Source organism: Tupaia chinensis, unplaced genomic scaffold (genome assembly GCF_000334495.1).
Source record: "Tupaia chinensis unplaced genomic scaffold, TupChi_1.0 Scaffold000054_1, whole genome shotgun sequence".
Lineage (NCBI taxonomy): Eukaryota > Metazoa > Chordata > Mammalia > Scandentia > Tupaiidae > Tupaia > Tupaia belangeri.
This window is the reverse complement of record NW_006159512.1, coordinates 6831575-6847986: the sequence shown is the minus strand read 5'-3', so window position 1 is coordinate 6847986 and position 16412 is coordinate 6831575. Positions and strand designations below refer to the sequence as shown.

At 40.4% G+C, this 16412-nt stretch overlaps 1 protein-coding gene across 1 annotated transcript in view; it reads right to left on the bottom strand.

The window, feature by feature from the left end:
- The window catches only part of STAB2 (stabilin 2), a 176862-nt gene that overhangs the window by 63375 nt on the left and 97075 nt on the right, over positions 1–16412 (bottom strand). Inside the window, exons 28-35 of the mRNA XM_006141408.3 lie at positions 15735–15782; positions 13173–13309; positions 12332–12446; positions 10518–10595; positions 7747–7845; positions 7551–7658; positions 5248–5379; positions 529–657 (exon numbers count right to left, since the gene is read on the bottom strand). Of these exons, the coding sequence (XP_006141470.1) occupies positions 529–657; positions 5248–5379; positions 7551–7658; positions 7747–7845; positions 10518–10595; positions 12332–12446; positions 13173–13309; positions 15735–15782 (846 nt within the window). The remainder of the gene's footprint in view (positions 1–528; positions 658–5247; positions 5380–7550; positions 7659–7746; positions 7846–10517; positions 10596–12331; positions 12447–13172; positions 13310–15734; positions 15783–16412) is intronic.

Below are 16412 nucleotides of genomic sequence, written 5' to 3'. Positions count from 1 at the left end.
TCTTGGCAGCTTTTCCGAGGCACTGAAGGTATAGCTATTGCAGTGGAACATGAGCCCATTGAGGGTGGGATTGTGTCTTATTTATCTTTGTAGAACCACAGCAGGGGACACCCCGTAGCATGTCAGAGATGTTCACTCAGTGGTTTCTGGACTGAACTAAGATATCCTAATAGAAATGTTAATTTAAAAATGATAAAAAAAATAAGCCCACAGCAGTTTTTTTTTTTTTTTTTTTGAGAGGTTTTTGCCATAGGGCGCGTGTGCTCGCCGGACAGACAGAGACATAGAGACAGAAAGCGAGAAATCACCCCCCGGGGGGATGGTCATGCCGCAATCCCTTCTCTTCCATTCTCCTCTCGGGGTCTTGGGCATGCACGCACACGCGCCCGGCGTGAGTTTTAAGCCACTGGGTCCGGGACGCGAACCGCGGTCGACTACGTGGGAGTCCAGCGACGTAGCCATTACGCTAACTGCTGGTTCCCACCACAGCAGTTTTTAGTTGCATTGTTGGTCCTGAATATAACTTACTCGTATAATAGTGGTGTGATTCAAGTCACATCTATTCTTCTGAATTTCCAGAACTTTTCCCAAGCCATGGATCACTCCTTTGTCAGTGGCAACATTGGTGTAGTTTATTGGGGCCTCATTAACATAGAGCTGTGAACAAGAGGGTTAAAAGTGCCTTTTTATTATAGTAATTTAAAGAAGATGAGGAAGATTGGGACACAGCCTAGGAGAGATAACGATATTCATTTGGAAGGTGGTATACTGTAGTGAAAAGAGTTCTGGCCTTAGAAAGGGGCGTCTGAGTACAAGTTCTGCATCTGAGTAATAGTCCAACTTCTAGCTGTGTGTGTTTGGGCCAGTTCCTTTCTTTCCTGAACCTCAGTTTTCTCTTTTGTAAAAGGAAGAAGTTGTTCTAGATCACTTATGGGGTACCTTTCCCTATCTACAATTAATTTCCTTATATTTGTTTGAAAAATGCTGCCCCATGATTATTTTGTCAGTGCCCATTGGCAGGATGGCTCCATGAACATTCTCAGTTACGTCGTAGATAGCAGGCTGGAGGCGTCAAGGCCTTTCATCACCAAGACACGGAAATGTAACCCATCCTTTTTTTTAAAAAAAAAGTTTATTTATTTTACATTCAATTACTGTATATCATTACAGTATATAAAGTGAATTTTCCTAACCAGAATACATTGCATATTGATTCAAAGATATTAACATACCTATTATCTTCAATAGGTAATTTTCCATATTGTGTTTCTTAATTGCTTTACTTCTTTCTTCTTTCTTTTTTCCCCTTGATTCCCTCCTCTCACCCTCTGCCATTTCCCACCCTCCTCTTACACTGTCTCTGGTACCCACAGCTGCTCTCCATGCCTTTATGTTGTTCAGTTTCTGACATTCAGTATAAGGTGGAGACATACAATGCCTCGCTCTCTTTCTTTTTCTTTAAAGAATTATTTTATTTAACTTTGATTATTTATTTATTTATTTATTTATTTTAATTTGACCAGAGAGGGGCAGAGTGAGAGAGTGAGAGAGAAAGTGAGAAAGAAAGCAAGTGCCAAATCTGAGACTTAAACCACAGTTGGCCATGTGGGGGTCTAGTGCCCTTAACCAACATGCCACCTGCTGGCCCCTAAAATGCCTCTCTTTCATAGTCTAGCTTGCTTTACTTAAGAATATATCTTCCATATTTGTCCACTTTCTATCAAATGCTAGGATCTCATTGTTTCTTACGACTGAGTAGTATTCCATACCATATATGCACCATACTTTTTCAATCCATTCGTCTATTTGTGGACATTTGGTTGGTTCTATATCTTAACAATTGTGAATAATGCCACAATAAACATGGATGTACAAGTGTTTTTCTGACTGAATGTATTCCTATCATTTGGGTAGATATGTAGGAGTGGAATGGCTGGATCACATGGTACTTCTATTTTTAGGTCTTTGAGGAATCTCCATATTGCTTTCCATAGTGGCTGTACTAATTTACATTCCCACCAATAGTGCAGGAGAGTTCCTTTTTCTCCAAAGCCTTCCAATATTTATTCTTTATTTTTTTAATCTTAGCCATTCTGACTGGGGTTTCGTGGTATCTCACAGTAGTTTTGATTTGCATCTCCCTTATGATAAGGGATGCTGAGCATTTTTTCATATGTTTGTTGGCTGTTCATATGTCTTCCTTAGAGAGTTGTCTGTTCAGCTCATTTGCCCAGTTTTTAATTGGGTCGGTCATTTCTTTTCTTCAGGTAAATTGATTTTTTCACATCTCAACGTTGTGGCTAATTCACAAACAACCCTCAGAAAGGCTAAATTGCAGTTTATAAAAGTGTGTAAATAAATAATTAGACAAGACTTTAAAAAAAAGTATAGTTGGCTCCATCTTGGTCTAGCATGCCCATAAACATCCAAGACATAGTGACTACATCAGTGTCCAAATGTTGCCAAATCAAATTATGAATTACAATTTATTTTATCTTTTTTTAAAAGAGAAGGATATGTAAACAATTATTAAAAGAAAAAATAAAGAAATTCATTCATTAATATAATAAATATAATTTGAAATGGATGGCTCTTTGAAAAATTGGAGTGATGTATATATACTTGTATGTGTGTAAATGTAGCAGGGCTTAGATTGGGGGGGACTTCTTATTGTACAAAGCAGACATCTAGTTAGTATTCTGTAAGAGCCTACAATTCATAAAATAATTCATAAACTTACATCCCCAACACTCCCCAATATTAAAATGACCCTACTGTGCTTAAATGTGAACTTCTGCTGAATGTTAACGTTGTTTATGATTGATTTGCAGTCAAATAAAGTTCCATTTGGATATTTCCATTTGGATCATGGCTGAGCTCCATAGACATGTTCCATTTGGTCTGTGCACATTAGGAAAATTAGCAGGAAGCTTAACTTAAATGGTGATTATAACACAAATTTACAGAATTCTAAGATGCTGAGCTATTTTAAAATACCAAAATAGCAGAACATTTGATGTTGTAAAACTGTTGATTTGACATTAAAAAAGCCTGAATCATTTGCACCAAGAGATATATCCAGAAAATTATAGGTTGCATTAAAATTTTGATTTGAACATGTCTATTCATTTATAAAGCATCTTTGTACACTTCTGTTGTAAGAGCAAGGAAGTATCATTAAACGCAAAGCCCCTAACGTATGAATACATACACTTCTTGCACTAGAACAAAGATTTTTCTGAAAATGGAAAATGAAAATTACAGGATTAGAATTGATTCAACTAACTGCATTAGAGTATTACTCTCTATATGATGAAGAAAAGATGTCAGACAAAACCAAAATAAGGGCTGGCTCTGTGGCCTAGTGGTTAAGGGGGTTAGATATCATATGGCCAACTATGGTTTGAATCTTGGCCCTAGTGGCTTGAAAAACATGCTGGGTATATGTGTGTGCACCACAGAGTCCAGCAGGATGGAGAAATAGAGGAGAAGGGGCTGGGGTATGGTCGCATCCCATCAGGGAAGGTGATTTTCCCTTCTCTCTCTTTCTCTGTCTCTGACTGTTGAGTGTATGCATCGTCTGACATTAAAAAAAATAAAACTAAAAACAAAAATGAAGGCTCTATCAATAACAATTGCTATTCCTGGAAAAATAAGGAAATGCATTTAAAAGAATCTCTTCTAAGTTGTTACACAATAGGTAGAATTATTTGTACAAGTCAGAGAAAAATATTTGGAATTAGATTATTCTCCAAGTAATGAAGAGTCAGGAAGACTTGTTTTTGCCTCCAAGATCAAACTATTTTACAGAAGCCTTGGGCTGTGGTGTACAAGTGGTGGGGTGCTGTTGTGCAAGGCTGGGACCACATGGGAGGCCAGGGTTTGGTTCTCGAACCTACCTAAAACAGGTCAGGCATGGTGGTGCATGCCTGTGATCCTGTTTAACTGAAAGGCTCAAACAGGAGGATTGCTGCATGGTGAGACCTTGTTAAAAAGTGCTTATTTCTCGCTTTCTTTCTCCCTCATTTAACAAAAATGAAGAAAAGAAAAAAAAAAACTTACATAAAAGTTTACTGGTGATTCAACAATGATACCATTGAGGAAATTGCTTTTCAGATTACACTTTTTATAAAGAATTAAATAATATTATTGCTCAAAACTTCTCTTCTCTGATTATACATTCATTTTAATATAGTGCTTAGCTTCTTTTAAATAATAATTTGTTTTTATTAATTTTTCCTGTGAGTGTTGATATTAGAATTCTATTGTGAATTCCTTGTTGAATTTTTATGACTGATCTTTTGACTGGACAGTTGAGAATAGAATTTTGTATCTGAAATAAATTAAATATTTAGTTTCATTAATTCTTTCTCATGAATTCTTTTTTGTTTTTAGGAGAGATTTTTGCTATAGAGTGCATGCGCTTGCCAGAGAGACAGAGACAGAGAGACAGAAAGTGAAAAATCACCCCCAGGGGGACAGCTACACTGCAATCCCTTCTCTTCCACTCTCTTCTCAGAATCTTGGCCACCCATACACATATGCTCAGCATGAGTTTCAAGCTACTGGGTCTGGGATTTGAACTGCAGTCAGTCATGTGGGAGTCCAGTGACATAACCACTATGCCATCTGCTGGTCCCATTTTTCCCATGAATTTTAAACACTCTTAAACAGGTATTGCGTGAGGTGTATACGGAACACCAGTGTGAAGAAGAGTTGGTTCTAGGACTACAACCTTGATGATTAAGGTTGATTCATTTGGCTGCTAGGATCTGTATTTGTCATTAGGTTTCTTATGCCCTAGAGCAATGCTCATTCTGGAGTTAAGATCCCTTTCATTTTGGAGACCCTTGGTTAAGTGTTTCTTTCTTTTTATCTTTTCTTTTCTTCCGCTTTCTTTTTCTTGCTTTCTCCCTTCCTTTTTTCCCCCTCTTTCTTTCTTTCCTTTTTTCTTTCTTCTTTCTATGATTGAAGGGCACCTGTGAGGGCTAGGATGCAAATACCATGATTAGTAAGTCTACACCGATTATCTGAAGGGTGGTCACATGGTGTGCAAGTGGGAGCCTGATAATCTGGCTCAGTCATTCCCTTATGATGAGACACAGACTACTGTGTTGTTGCTAAGGCTTAGGAAGGTGAGATGATTCCAATATGTGATGATGGATGACGTTGCTAAGATTTGGAAGTGATGATAGATGACAGATGATAAAAAACACTTGCTCTGGGTTTTAAATAAGAGTATTGTACCTGGTCATTGTGGAGAAAGAAGCCAAGAGGGTAGGAGAAACCCAGCATGGTCTCTCGATGCATGCCATTGTGCAGGTCATTCTTCAGGAGTTTCTCCTCCAGGACCACATGATACCGAAGTATACTCTCCTCCTGGACAATGGAGTTGAAAGTCAATCCATAGATCAGCCAGCAGATATGGGGCTTCTCTGATACGGGGTTACAAGAAGGAGCAATACCTTGTCAAAGTGTAACATTGAGGGAGGAGGCATCAAGACATAATAGATATGAAACACTAGAGTTGTGAAACACATCATCCCAGGGTACTTGCCAGTTTTCCAAGGACAGTGGTCAACAATTCATTAGGTGACTCTAAAGCACAGACTGAGGGTATGAAAGTTGGAGGTGGATTTTAAAGGTTTCTTTGGGCAGAAATGCTGTGTAGAGAAAGCCTGCATTTTGGTCTGGGGTCTGATCAAGCCTATGAGCTGGGTACAGCAGGGCAAGGAGAGTTGTCCTACACTCACAGAATTGGCTTGGGACAAGAGACTGTAGGTGTTTACTGTGGCTCAGAGATGTGGTGCATCTGTCATAGTACCCCAAGTCTTATACAAGATGGCTGCCTAGAAGGGCAGATAGGCTTCCTGAACGGAGAAGCCAGAAATGTGCTCCAAATTCCTAGGGTCCTCCTACTCTCTTCCTTTCCTCTAAACCCTCCTGCCCTCTAAATATCTCTTCAAAACTACTGACTCCTCACTTCATACCTGATGAAATCATAACTGAGTTTATTGAAGTCAAAAAAGGGAATAGAGGGAACCAGCAGTTAGCGTAATGACTATGTTGTTGGACTCCCACGTAGTTGACCGCGGTTTGCGTCCCGGACCCGGTGGCTTAAAACTCACGCCGGGCACTTGTGCATGCGTGCCCAAGATCCCGAGAGGAGAATGGAGGAGAAGGGATTGCGGCGTGACCATCCCCCCTGGGGGGTGATTTCTCGCTTTCTGTCTCTATGTCTCTCTCTGTCTGTCTGGCGAGCACACGCGCCCTATAGCGAAAAAAACCTCTCCAAAAAAAAAAAAGAAAAAAAAAAAGGGAATAGAAGCATGATATGGGGAATGAAGAAAGAAGTTGCTAAGTCATTGTCTTTCAGCTCTAAACCCACTCTCTTATACTCTGCTTTGTGATGCTGGGGCTGATTCTATAATCTACATTTCTCCTTTGCTAGGGAGTTTATAACTTGGAGAGCTAAGACCTGCCTTTGGAAAATACAGTTAATTATACCAGGGGTATTTTTGAAGTGCTGAAGAAGATACATGGCAGAAGAGAGTATCAGGGAGCTAGAGCCAGCTTCCTTTAGGAGGTGGGCCTAGACATGAAGAATGAGTAGGGAAGATGAAGGAAGAATAGGAAGCGCAGCCTTTCTGATTGAGGAGTCAGGGTATGTGCATGTGTGCATATGTGTGTAGATAGGAACAAAGGCACCAAACACATTTCTGGCATGTTTAGGATCAATAAGTCTATCATTAGACAACGTGGTTTCTTTACATTACTGCCTGAAGACAGCAATATGTCAAGGGTGGCTTAGTGGAGCTTTAAGTACCAGCAGTATCTTGTTAGCATCTTCATCTCAGCCACTCTGTGTAAAGATATAAATAAAAACAGCATGCTTGCCTGTGGAAATCCAGCTCCCAGCATGACTCCTCCTGTGGGGCCAAGTGTGAGGAGCCCTGTGCTCTCCCTGTATAAAAAGTCTAGAGCCCCTGAATGTAAGAGAAAGTGTGACCAGTTAATGGAGATCTTAAATAACTGGGGAGGGTGTTTGAAATTAGTCCTGAAAAAAACAGGATCCACTCAAAGGTTTTAAGCCAGATAGTGGCACGATGGAAGCTTTTTGATTAATTCACACAATTCTTTGATAAACCTTGACTATTTGCCCCCAAATATTAGGAGTCATGGAAGATAGAGATGGAAGAAGAGAAGAAAGAGATGATTCACTCTTCTAAGTCCCTGTTGCTGTCATCTGGGTTGCTGGGGACCAGGCGGAGGACAGGGAAGGGTGGAGAAGTGACCATGAGGATCCTTCCAGGTTCCTGGAATGCTACATGCTTGTGCATCTGGGCTCAAGTATGAACTTCTAGAAGTACACACTAAATATAGGAAGGTTTGTGTGTGCAAGAGTTCTGTATGAGTCTCTGCGAAGTATGTGGGAGTGGACAAGAAGGTTTTGATGAAAGAGTGAAATGGTGCATAACTGATGGACTGAAAATGTTGAGTCTGTGAATTTTTGGCATTTATCTTCCCTGGTTATTGTTCCCAGCACCTACTAGAGTTGTGACCTTCTTCTCCTTGACGTAATTCTGGATGGCGTTATTGCTTGGAGCAAACACTGTGTAAGCATCGGCAGCCTCGATTACATTTGCCAGGTTATATTGCTGCGATGGAAAGACAGAAGAGCATGTGAGGGATTCCCATTCCCAAGTAACCTGAGGAAGGTGGTCAGGCAGGGAACATAGTACTTGCAATGATATATCCCCGGAAGATGGAATAGTCAGGCATCTGCTCCAGCCGGGTGAGTAAGTTTGGTAAAGAGCCAGTTAGACCTCTTTGGGGGATCAGCACCTGGGAAAGGAAACCCCAATATTCTGTTAGCATGTTTCCATAAACTTGCTGCTAGTTCATGAACACAAAAGTCCTGTTCACCAATTTAAGCAGTTAAAGGAGTTGACATTGATAATGTTTTGAAGGTTACTTGCAGAATAAAAATGTTCTGGAATGCAGTGACAAGGATGGAAGGCTCTCGTGGGTGTTATTAGTTCAATTTAATGTCTCTTTCTGACACCTGCCCAATTAGAGAACACATGATCTTGCCCTGAAGACTTTATATTTTTCCCTAGGTAATCCATTCTGTCATTCCCTTATCAGGCAAGACCCTGAAAGTCTAAGTAAAATGCAACAGGCTGCAGCTAAAATCGATCTTCCTTTCTTATTCTTTTGCTTGTTTTTCAGGTCCTTCATTTCTTTTCCCTAAAGTCTTAAATCTGCTGCCACTAGTTGCCTGAATCTACCTTGTGAAAACGTTTTATTTGGCTCATGCAGTGTAGTAAAAACAGGACATTTTTACTTAAAATTTTTGATCTCTGACTTCTTTTTTTAAAACATTAATCTACATCCTGCAGATGACATTCTGCAGAAGCCACTTTCATAGAGAAATACCATGTGATTTCAGAGATGGAAGAAGAGAATAAAATTGCCATTTACTAAAGGTCTACTAGGAAACAGGCATTGAGAGTGGAGGATGCCATGCCACTCCTCATGGGGGAAGAAAAATGAGGCTCAGAGAGGTTATGTAACTTACTTAAGTAAGAGTCAGCTAAGTATCCAAACCTGGGTTCTGTATGACTCTAGAACTGACACTCTTGATACTATGTCATTATCAGTGATAGGGACTGTGTGAGTTCGCAAAGGCAACATAGAGGAGATGAGACTTGAACTGGCCCCAACAAAATAATGCTCAGTGCAGGGGATGGGTGGAGGAGCCATTCTACTAACGAATGTCCATCAAACAATGTAAGTGAGGGGCTGGTCCCATGACCTGGTAGTTAAGGGAGCCAGAACCACATGAGTGACCACAGTTTGAGTTCTGGTCCTAGTGGTTTAAAAATCACACCCTATGGTTTTTGGCTGTTCACATGTCTTCCTTAGAGAGTTGTCAGTTCAGTTAATTTTACCGTCTTTTAATTGAGTTGATTTTTTTTTTTTTGTGGTAAGCCATTGGAGTTCTCTGTATATTCTAGTTATTAGTCCCTGTCCTGAGGCATAGTTTATAAATATATTCTCCCATTCTGAGGGTTGCTGATACACTCTAATTATTGTTTCTTTTGCTGGGCAGAAGTTTCTTTTAACCTGATGTAGTTCCATTTGTCTGTTTTTGAGATTATTGCCTGTGATTTCAGGGTCTTATTTAAGAAGTCTTTGCCTGCTCTGATGTCTCAAAGAATTTCCCCTGTGTTATCCACCAGTAGTGGGTCCCGTTACCAGCAGTAACGGTCCAGTTTATAGTTCAAGGTCTTAGGTTTAGATCTTTGATCCATTTGAGTTGATTTTTATTAATAGTGTGAGATAAAGGTCCAGTTTCATCTTTCTGCAAGTGGATACCCGGTTTTTCTAGCACCATTTGCTAAAGAGATATATGCAGTGATTAAATGTATAAAAAAAATTAAAAAAAAAAATGAAACCCTATGTGTGTATGTGTGTGCCCCAAATCCTGACAGGATGAAGAGGTGGAGGAAAGGATACTGCTGCATAACTATGTCCCACTGAGAAGTGCTTTCTCCCTCACTGTCTCTCTCTGGAGAGCACATGCATCCTATGGCACATTGAAAAAAAATGTAAGAAGGACAGATGTGTTTATATTTCCAAAGATTTTTAGCACTTTATAAAGCCAGGACTGGAAAAAAAAATACTCTTGGTAAGTAAAGTTACTTGGCATTATATGAAGTTATGAACCCAGCAAGGTTTCCTGCAAGTGATGAATCACTTGCTTAAAGATGTTGTGTTTCTCAGTGCCTTTTAGTGTACAGGAGGATCACAAGGTCATCATAAAATAATGCACCCAGGGGTCCTATAGTCTCTCTCTTTCATGAATTCAAATAGTTGACCTTTTCTATAACTTAGAATCACAAAGTGAGTATAGAATATAGAAGTGCCAAGTGAGAATAATTTTAGTTAAAATGCAATATCCTCCTCAATTTTTCACCTTCTAGAAGTCCCCAATGTACTCCTAATTCTAACTTTCATTTTAAACAAAGATCCTAATTTAGTAACTTAAAATTATAGGATATTTTGCAATTCTGTTTCCTGTTATTCTCTTATTCTCCCTCTCCACCTATTTCATACCTTTGAATAGTATTGCATTGGGTCTGAGGAAAAACTAAAATATGACAAAATATTTTCTACCCTTTCCATTTGTTCCCCTAGGACCATTCTCACCTTATTTTTAGGTGCAACAATGCAGAGAAGGGTGGACTTCTCAATACTAGGGTGCCTGTGTATCTTTTAACAAGACAGATAATATGTGTGGTCACACTGGACATAGGGCCTGTTGCAGAATATAAACTGAGTACATGTAGCTGAGTCTGGCTGAATGAATAGCTTCTACATGACTTTAAAATAAAAGCAATACAGGTTACTCTTATATTAAAGCTATTTTTTAAAAAAAATTTTCCAAGAAAGCTTCTGTCCCTGAGGATAAATAACAATGGAAGAGATGCTGCCTGTGTAGGACCACGTACCTTGTTGATGATGTGGATCACTCCGTTTGTGGCTGCGTTGTCACCATCGACAATGGATGCTCCCTCAATTGTGATATTCTGTAAGCGCAAACCACAGCGGAAAGGTGAGGCCCCACACAGTGCATCTAGAGATCGATATTATTGCTGAGTTTCCCACTTTTTGAGCAACAGGGACCTTCACACTCTTGGGTCATGATTCTCAGCAAGAAATACATTGAAATTGTGACCCATGAGATATCACAGACATACACAGACACACAGACACACAGACACACACACACACACACACACACACACACTGAAATAATATTTTCCCCCACTGTGTGGGAGGTACTCCTCTGATCATTGAGTCTATATCACTCTCTTCTATTTCATTAGAAAAGTGCTGGTTGAGGCTGATTAAAGAGATCCTGCAGTTTGAAAAATTGTAGACAGCATTGTGGATTGCACATAGGTAACTCTTTTCTGTCTTCTTCTTCTTCCTCTTCCTCTTCCTTTTCTTCTTCTTCCAGAGCTTTTTGCTATAGGGCATGTGTACTTGCTGGGGAGACACAGACAGAGAGACAGAAAGCGAGAAATACGTCCCCCACACCCGGGGTGGGTGTGTGTTGGTCATGCTTCAATCCCTTTTCTTCCATTCTCCTTTTGGGATTTTGGGCACACATGCACATGCGCTTGGAGTGAGTTTCAAGTTGCTGGATTTGGGGCTCTAACCGTGGTTGGCCATGTGAAATTCTTGTATCTTAACCACTACACCACCTGTTGGCCTCTTTTATGCTTTCTAAAAGGAATTATTTGATGAACTTTGTACATTTAGATAGTACTAGGCAAATATTTTTTTCATAGGTTCATACTGATTAGTGGTAGAAATGGATTAGAGCAGTAATTCTTGATTTTTGACTGTGTGACCCAATTTTCTGATGTAGGAGTTCTCTCTTTTTTGGTAGAATCTCTATTCTTATCTCACGCAATTCATACAAAGAGCTTTAAAACACTGCCACATGCTGCAGGGAAGTCAGACCTCCTCATGGAGTCCTGAATCCAAGTCCTTGAAACACTGTAGAAAGTGCTAGGTGATGAGCTTCTTGGGGCAGGTCTCTTCCTTGGGCACTGCCCCATCTCCAACAGCAGATACATGCCTGGCACATAGTAGGTACTCAGTAAATATTTGTGACTGACTGACCCTAACAATATAAACGTCTAGTTATCTATAATGACTCATGTAGTAGGTTACTAGTAACCAGCTCTTAGTTCACCATGTATTAAAGTTGTGGAACTGCATATCTTTTACCCTTTCTGGATCTGTCTCTGGGCTGCTGGGAGGAGCCCTGTGGCCAGCTTTTGGGGAGATGGCCACATTTTATAAGATCACTGTCATAGAATAACATGCATGCATGCTTCTGTGTGTATTGATTTATGTTGACAGTTGTTCAGCTGGGTGATATCTGAGTGGGGACTCTGTTCTCTTTATTTTGTACATTTGGAAATTTCCATAACATGGAAAAAATTTAAGTCTGATATGAAAGGATGGATAGTGAAACGATGGTAGAACATGACACTCTATAAAAATATCCCACATGAGAATTTTCCTGATTCAAGGCAGGGGACTTCCTTGGGTGTGCTGAGCAAGTGCTTGCTCACAATCCAGGGAAAGCTGATGGTTGGAGGATGATGGTATCATTAAGACCCTGTTGGGGGTGCTGTCTCTCTCTCTGTTACTCTCTCATGGAAGAAATAAATGAGCTTGAAAAAAAAAATCTATATGAACAAACGTACCATATTTCCACTAAAGAGAAATCACAAAGCTCTCTTACCCCATCCACCTTTGCCAGGTGAAGGAAGTTGCCCTGCAGTGATGTTGCCAGCATGTCAGAGGATGACAGGGTCTGTAGATCTGCCACTCCATGTGTGCCCAGTAACATGTGGTATCTAAAACAACAGTCCACAGGGCTATAGTTAATATTGATGTGTGAAGCAGTTTCATTGAGTAGTTAAGAGACTAGGTAGGGCAGATGGTGTAAATGGTTATGTCACTGGATTCTCAGGTAGTTGACTGTGGTTCGAGTCCTGGACCTAGCAACTTAAAATTCATGCCAGGCACTTGTGCATGCATGCCCAAGATCCTGAGAGGAGAATGGAGGAGAAGGGATTGCAGCATGACCATTCCCTCTGAGTGGTGATTTCTCACTTTCTGTCTTTCTCTATCCCTCTGGGAGCACACATGCCCTGTAGCAAAAGTCTCTCTCTCTCTCTAAAAAAAAAAAAAAAAGAGAGAATAGAGTCTGGACCAGACAGCCATATAGCATAGTCAAAATTCAAATTGTCCCTGTAGTTATCGGCCTTGACTTGAGTTAATTACTTACCTCCCACCTCAGTTTCCACAGCTATAAGATGGGAATAATTATAATACTATCTCTTTGGGTTGTGGGGATTAACTGAGTTATAGGTAAAGCACTTAGAATAGTGTTTAGCCCAGAGCTGGCTGTAATAATTACTAACTCTTACTATCTTGGAAGAGGGACGAGAGGTGAATTCTAAAATATGCTAATTTTTTCAGATTTGAAAGATCCTGCGACTTCCCTACTTTGAACTTGTAAGTCATGTTCACATGGATGCCAGTCAGATACGATGGAGAATAGAACAGAGAATACTTACTTTAGTAGGGCTGGAATTTTGCTTTTCGACAACCAAAAGCTTTTCTCATCTTGGTCCATGTCCGCAATGGCTTGTTGGGAGGGCACGAGGATGGTGAGGTTTGAGGTGGTGGACAGCATGGGTTGTAGAGAAGCATTCTGAGTCACAGAAGGAGAATAAGGTGACCCAACTCATGTTAGGAGGCAAACAGGGCTGACCTAAATGCTTCACAAAGATGACAACTTCCTATGAGGTTAATTTCAGGGCTACTGGGAAGGCCACAGGGTATCCTTCCCCAATCCAAACTACCCATTGGCTGATACCTCATATCCCTTCCAGGACTCATTTCTTTTCTTAAAATGTGTGTATTTTTCTTTTCTTTTCTTTTTTTTTTTTTTTTTGAGAGGTTTTCGCTATAGGGCGCGTGCACTCACCAGACAGACAGAGACATAGAGACAGAAAGCGAGAAATCACCCCCTGGGGGAATGGTCACGCTGCAATCCCTTCTCTTCCATTCTCCTCTTGGGATCTTGGGCACGCACGCACACGCGCCTGGCGTAAGTTTTAAGCCACCGGGTTCGGGACGTGAACCGCGGTCGACTACGTGGGAGTCCAGCGACATAGCCATTATGCTAACTGCTGGTTCCCAAAATGTGTGTGTTTTTATTGAAATGCAACTTTTCCTGATCAAGTCATATGTTGAGTCATTATAAATCCTTTCTACTTTAGTCTACATGAAGAGCCAGAAAAACAGAATTTCATGCACATGTGTGCACAGAAAACTTGAGAAATCTTGGATGTCTTTGGAGTAAGGGTAGTAGGGTGATTGCAGGGACAATTTCAGCATGGTAGAAACTGGAGGCCTGAAATAAAATCTTACCTGCATTGTATTCTTGCCTAGAGTGAGTTTTGGGGAGAAGCAGTGGCCTGCTTATATTTAACAACTGGATAATCAGAGGGGGATAACCCTGGTTGGAGCATTTGCTGACTTCTCTGGTATAAATATTCCTACCTGGGCTGATCTCAAGCTACCAGTACGATAGCACTGAAAGTGGTGCTGGGAAAAGATGCGCCCGATGGGCTCTGGTGACCGGTGTGAGCTGGGTCCAATGGGCAAGCATATGCAGGTAGGGTGAAATCAAGCATGACTAGCCTATATAGAAATCAGTATGCTCAAGAGAGAATTATTGGGCATCTCTTTTGCCTTTGTTGGTAGGGGACAAGGGAGGCATTTCAAGAGGCCTCTACAGAAGCAACAGGGAGCTGTCATGCAGGGAGTGCTAACCTTCCACGACTCGTTTTGCCATATGTCTATTTAAAGGGCATAAACCATTTGTTACTGTCTGTATTAAACCATTCTGCCAAAGAGGGTCTGCCCTCTTGAGACAACTGGGCAGGGAAAAGATTGAATTCTTTGTTTTAAAACTTTTCAGGGGTGAGGGATAAGCTCTTCTGCTTATGCTGGACTGAGAGCTAAGCACATATTAACTGTCCTGATTATAGCTATAAATCTAAATTTAATATGGTGATGAATTGTGTTACTTTTTTTTCTAAAAACAAAAAGACCTCTGTGGTGAATTAAGCTATATATAAGCATTCAAATTAATTGAAAAATCAATCACTTAGATTACCTTAGACCAGAGGTTCTCAGCCCTGGTAGCATGTTAGAATCCTAGGAAGCTTTAAAAATACATGGATGCCCAAGGCAAACCTCTGACAAACAAATCAAACTCTCTGGGTGTGGGAGAGGCATGAATATTTAAAAAATGTATACTATGTGATTCTTTTTTTTCCCGATTTTATAATTTCTTATTTATATTTAATTGTTGTGCACTTTTTATGGGGTACAGTACGATTTTTCAAAGCATGCATGTAATATGTGATAAATCAAGGATATTACTATATACACCATTTTCAACAAAGAATCTTACATTCGTGTGTTCATTAAATGCCTTTTTGCGGGCCCCTCCCACCTGTCCCTCAATCTGCCCTCTCATATGTACATTTTCCGTCTCTACTATTATGTCTTCGAGACTTTTAATTTATGCCACAGAGTGCAGACATAGTTTGGATTTACAAAAGACCCCATATTGCCAAGGCTATACTGTGCAAAAAGAATAAAGTAGGAGGCATTTCCTACCAAGTGATTCTTCATTTTTAATCTTTTTTTTTTTTTTTTTTTTTTTTTTGCGAGATTTTTGCTATAGAGCACATGTACTCGCCAGAAAGAGAGAGACAAAAAGTGAGAAATCACCCCCTGGGGATATGGCCATACCACAATCCCTTCTCCTCCATTCTCCTCTTGGGATCTTGGGCACACACGCACATGTGCCTGGCGTGAGTTTAAGCCACCAGGTCCGGGACTTGAACTGTGGTCAACTACATGGGAGTCCAGCAACATAGTCATTATGCCAACTGCTGGCCCCCTACCATGTGATTCAGAAGTCTGGGTTGAGAACCATTGAGTGGGAAAATTGCCCTCCCTCCTTCTTATCAGTTGCATTTTCAGTTTTCTATGATACAAATTCTAAGTTTGTAAAATTAGAAACTGTCCCCACCCTAAATTCCAGAAAAGATACTCACATTTATCCACTGGTTAAATATAGCTGCTTCAGAGAGAAATGACAATTCCTTTTTCATAACGTGCAAGGGAGGGAGAGAGGAGAGAGAACAGAAGAGAAGAAACAATGAGAAGCTTAATCAGCACATTTCTGGGCAGCTGCGCTGAGCCTTCCTGGAGTAGGGCTCGCCTTCTGGCCAGCCTTGCTGATGGCAATGTGAATGGGTGTCCCATCTGTGTTCCCAGGGCTGCACATTTCTTTCACACTTAGGAGGCTCGATGATCCTCTAAATTTGCCATTAAAAGTAATAACCAGAAACTTTAAATGAAGCAACACTATGGTTCTTTCAAATCACAGTTTAGGTTGTAAGGACATGGCCACCCAGACCTAAGGAGGGTCCTAGAGTTAAGCCAGTAGGTGATTTCAAAGTGATCAGAGCCTGGAACCAATCCACGCTTTGCACATTCATTGGACTTTGGCCATTTCTGAGGTCCTTAGGCAAGTTACTTAATGGACTTCAATTTTCCTATCTGCAAAATGAGAATAATAAAAGCTCCAACTCATTGGGTTGATATGAGAAATAGAAGAATTACCATTTTTAAATGCTTAGAATAGAGGCTGGCATGCAGTAAATTTTCAGTATGTTTTCATCTCTTTCATGTTTAATCTATACAGTGTGGAATCTATTAATTAGTGAATA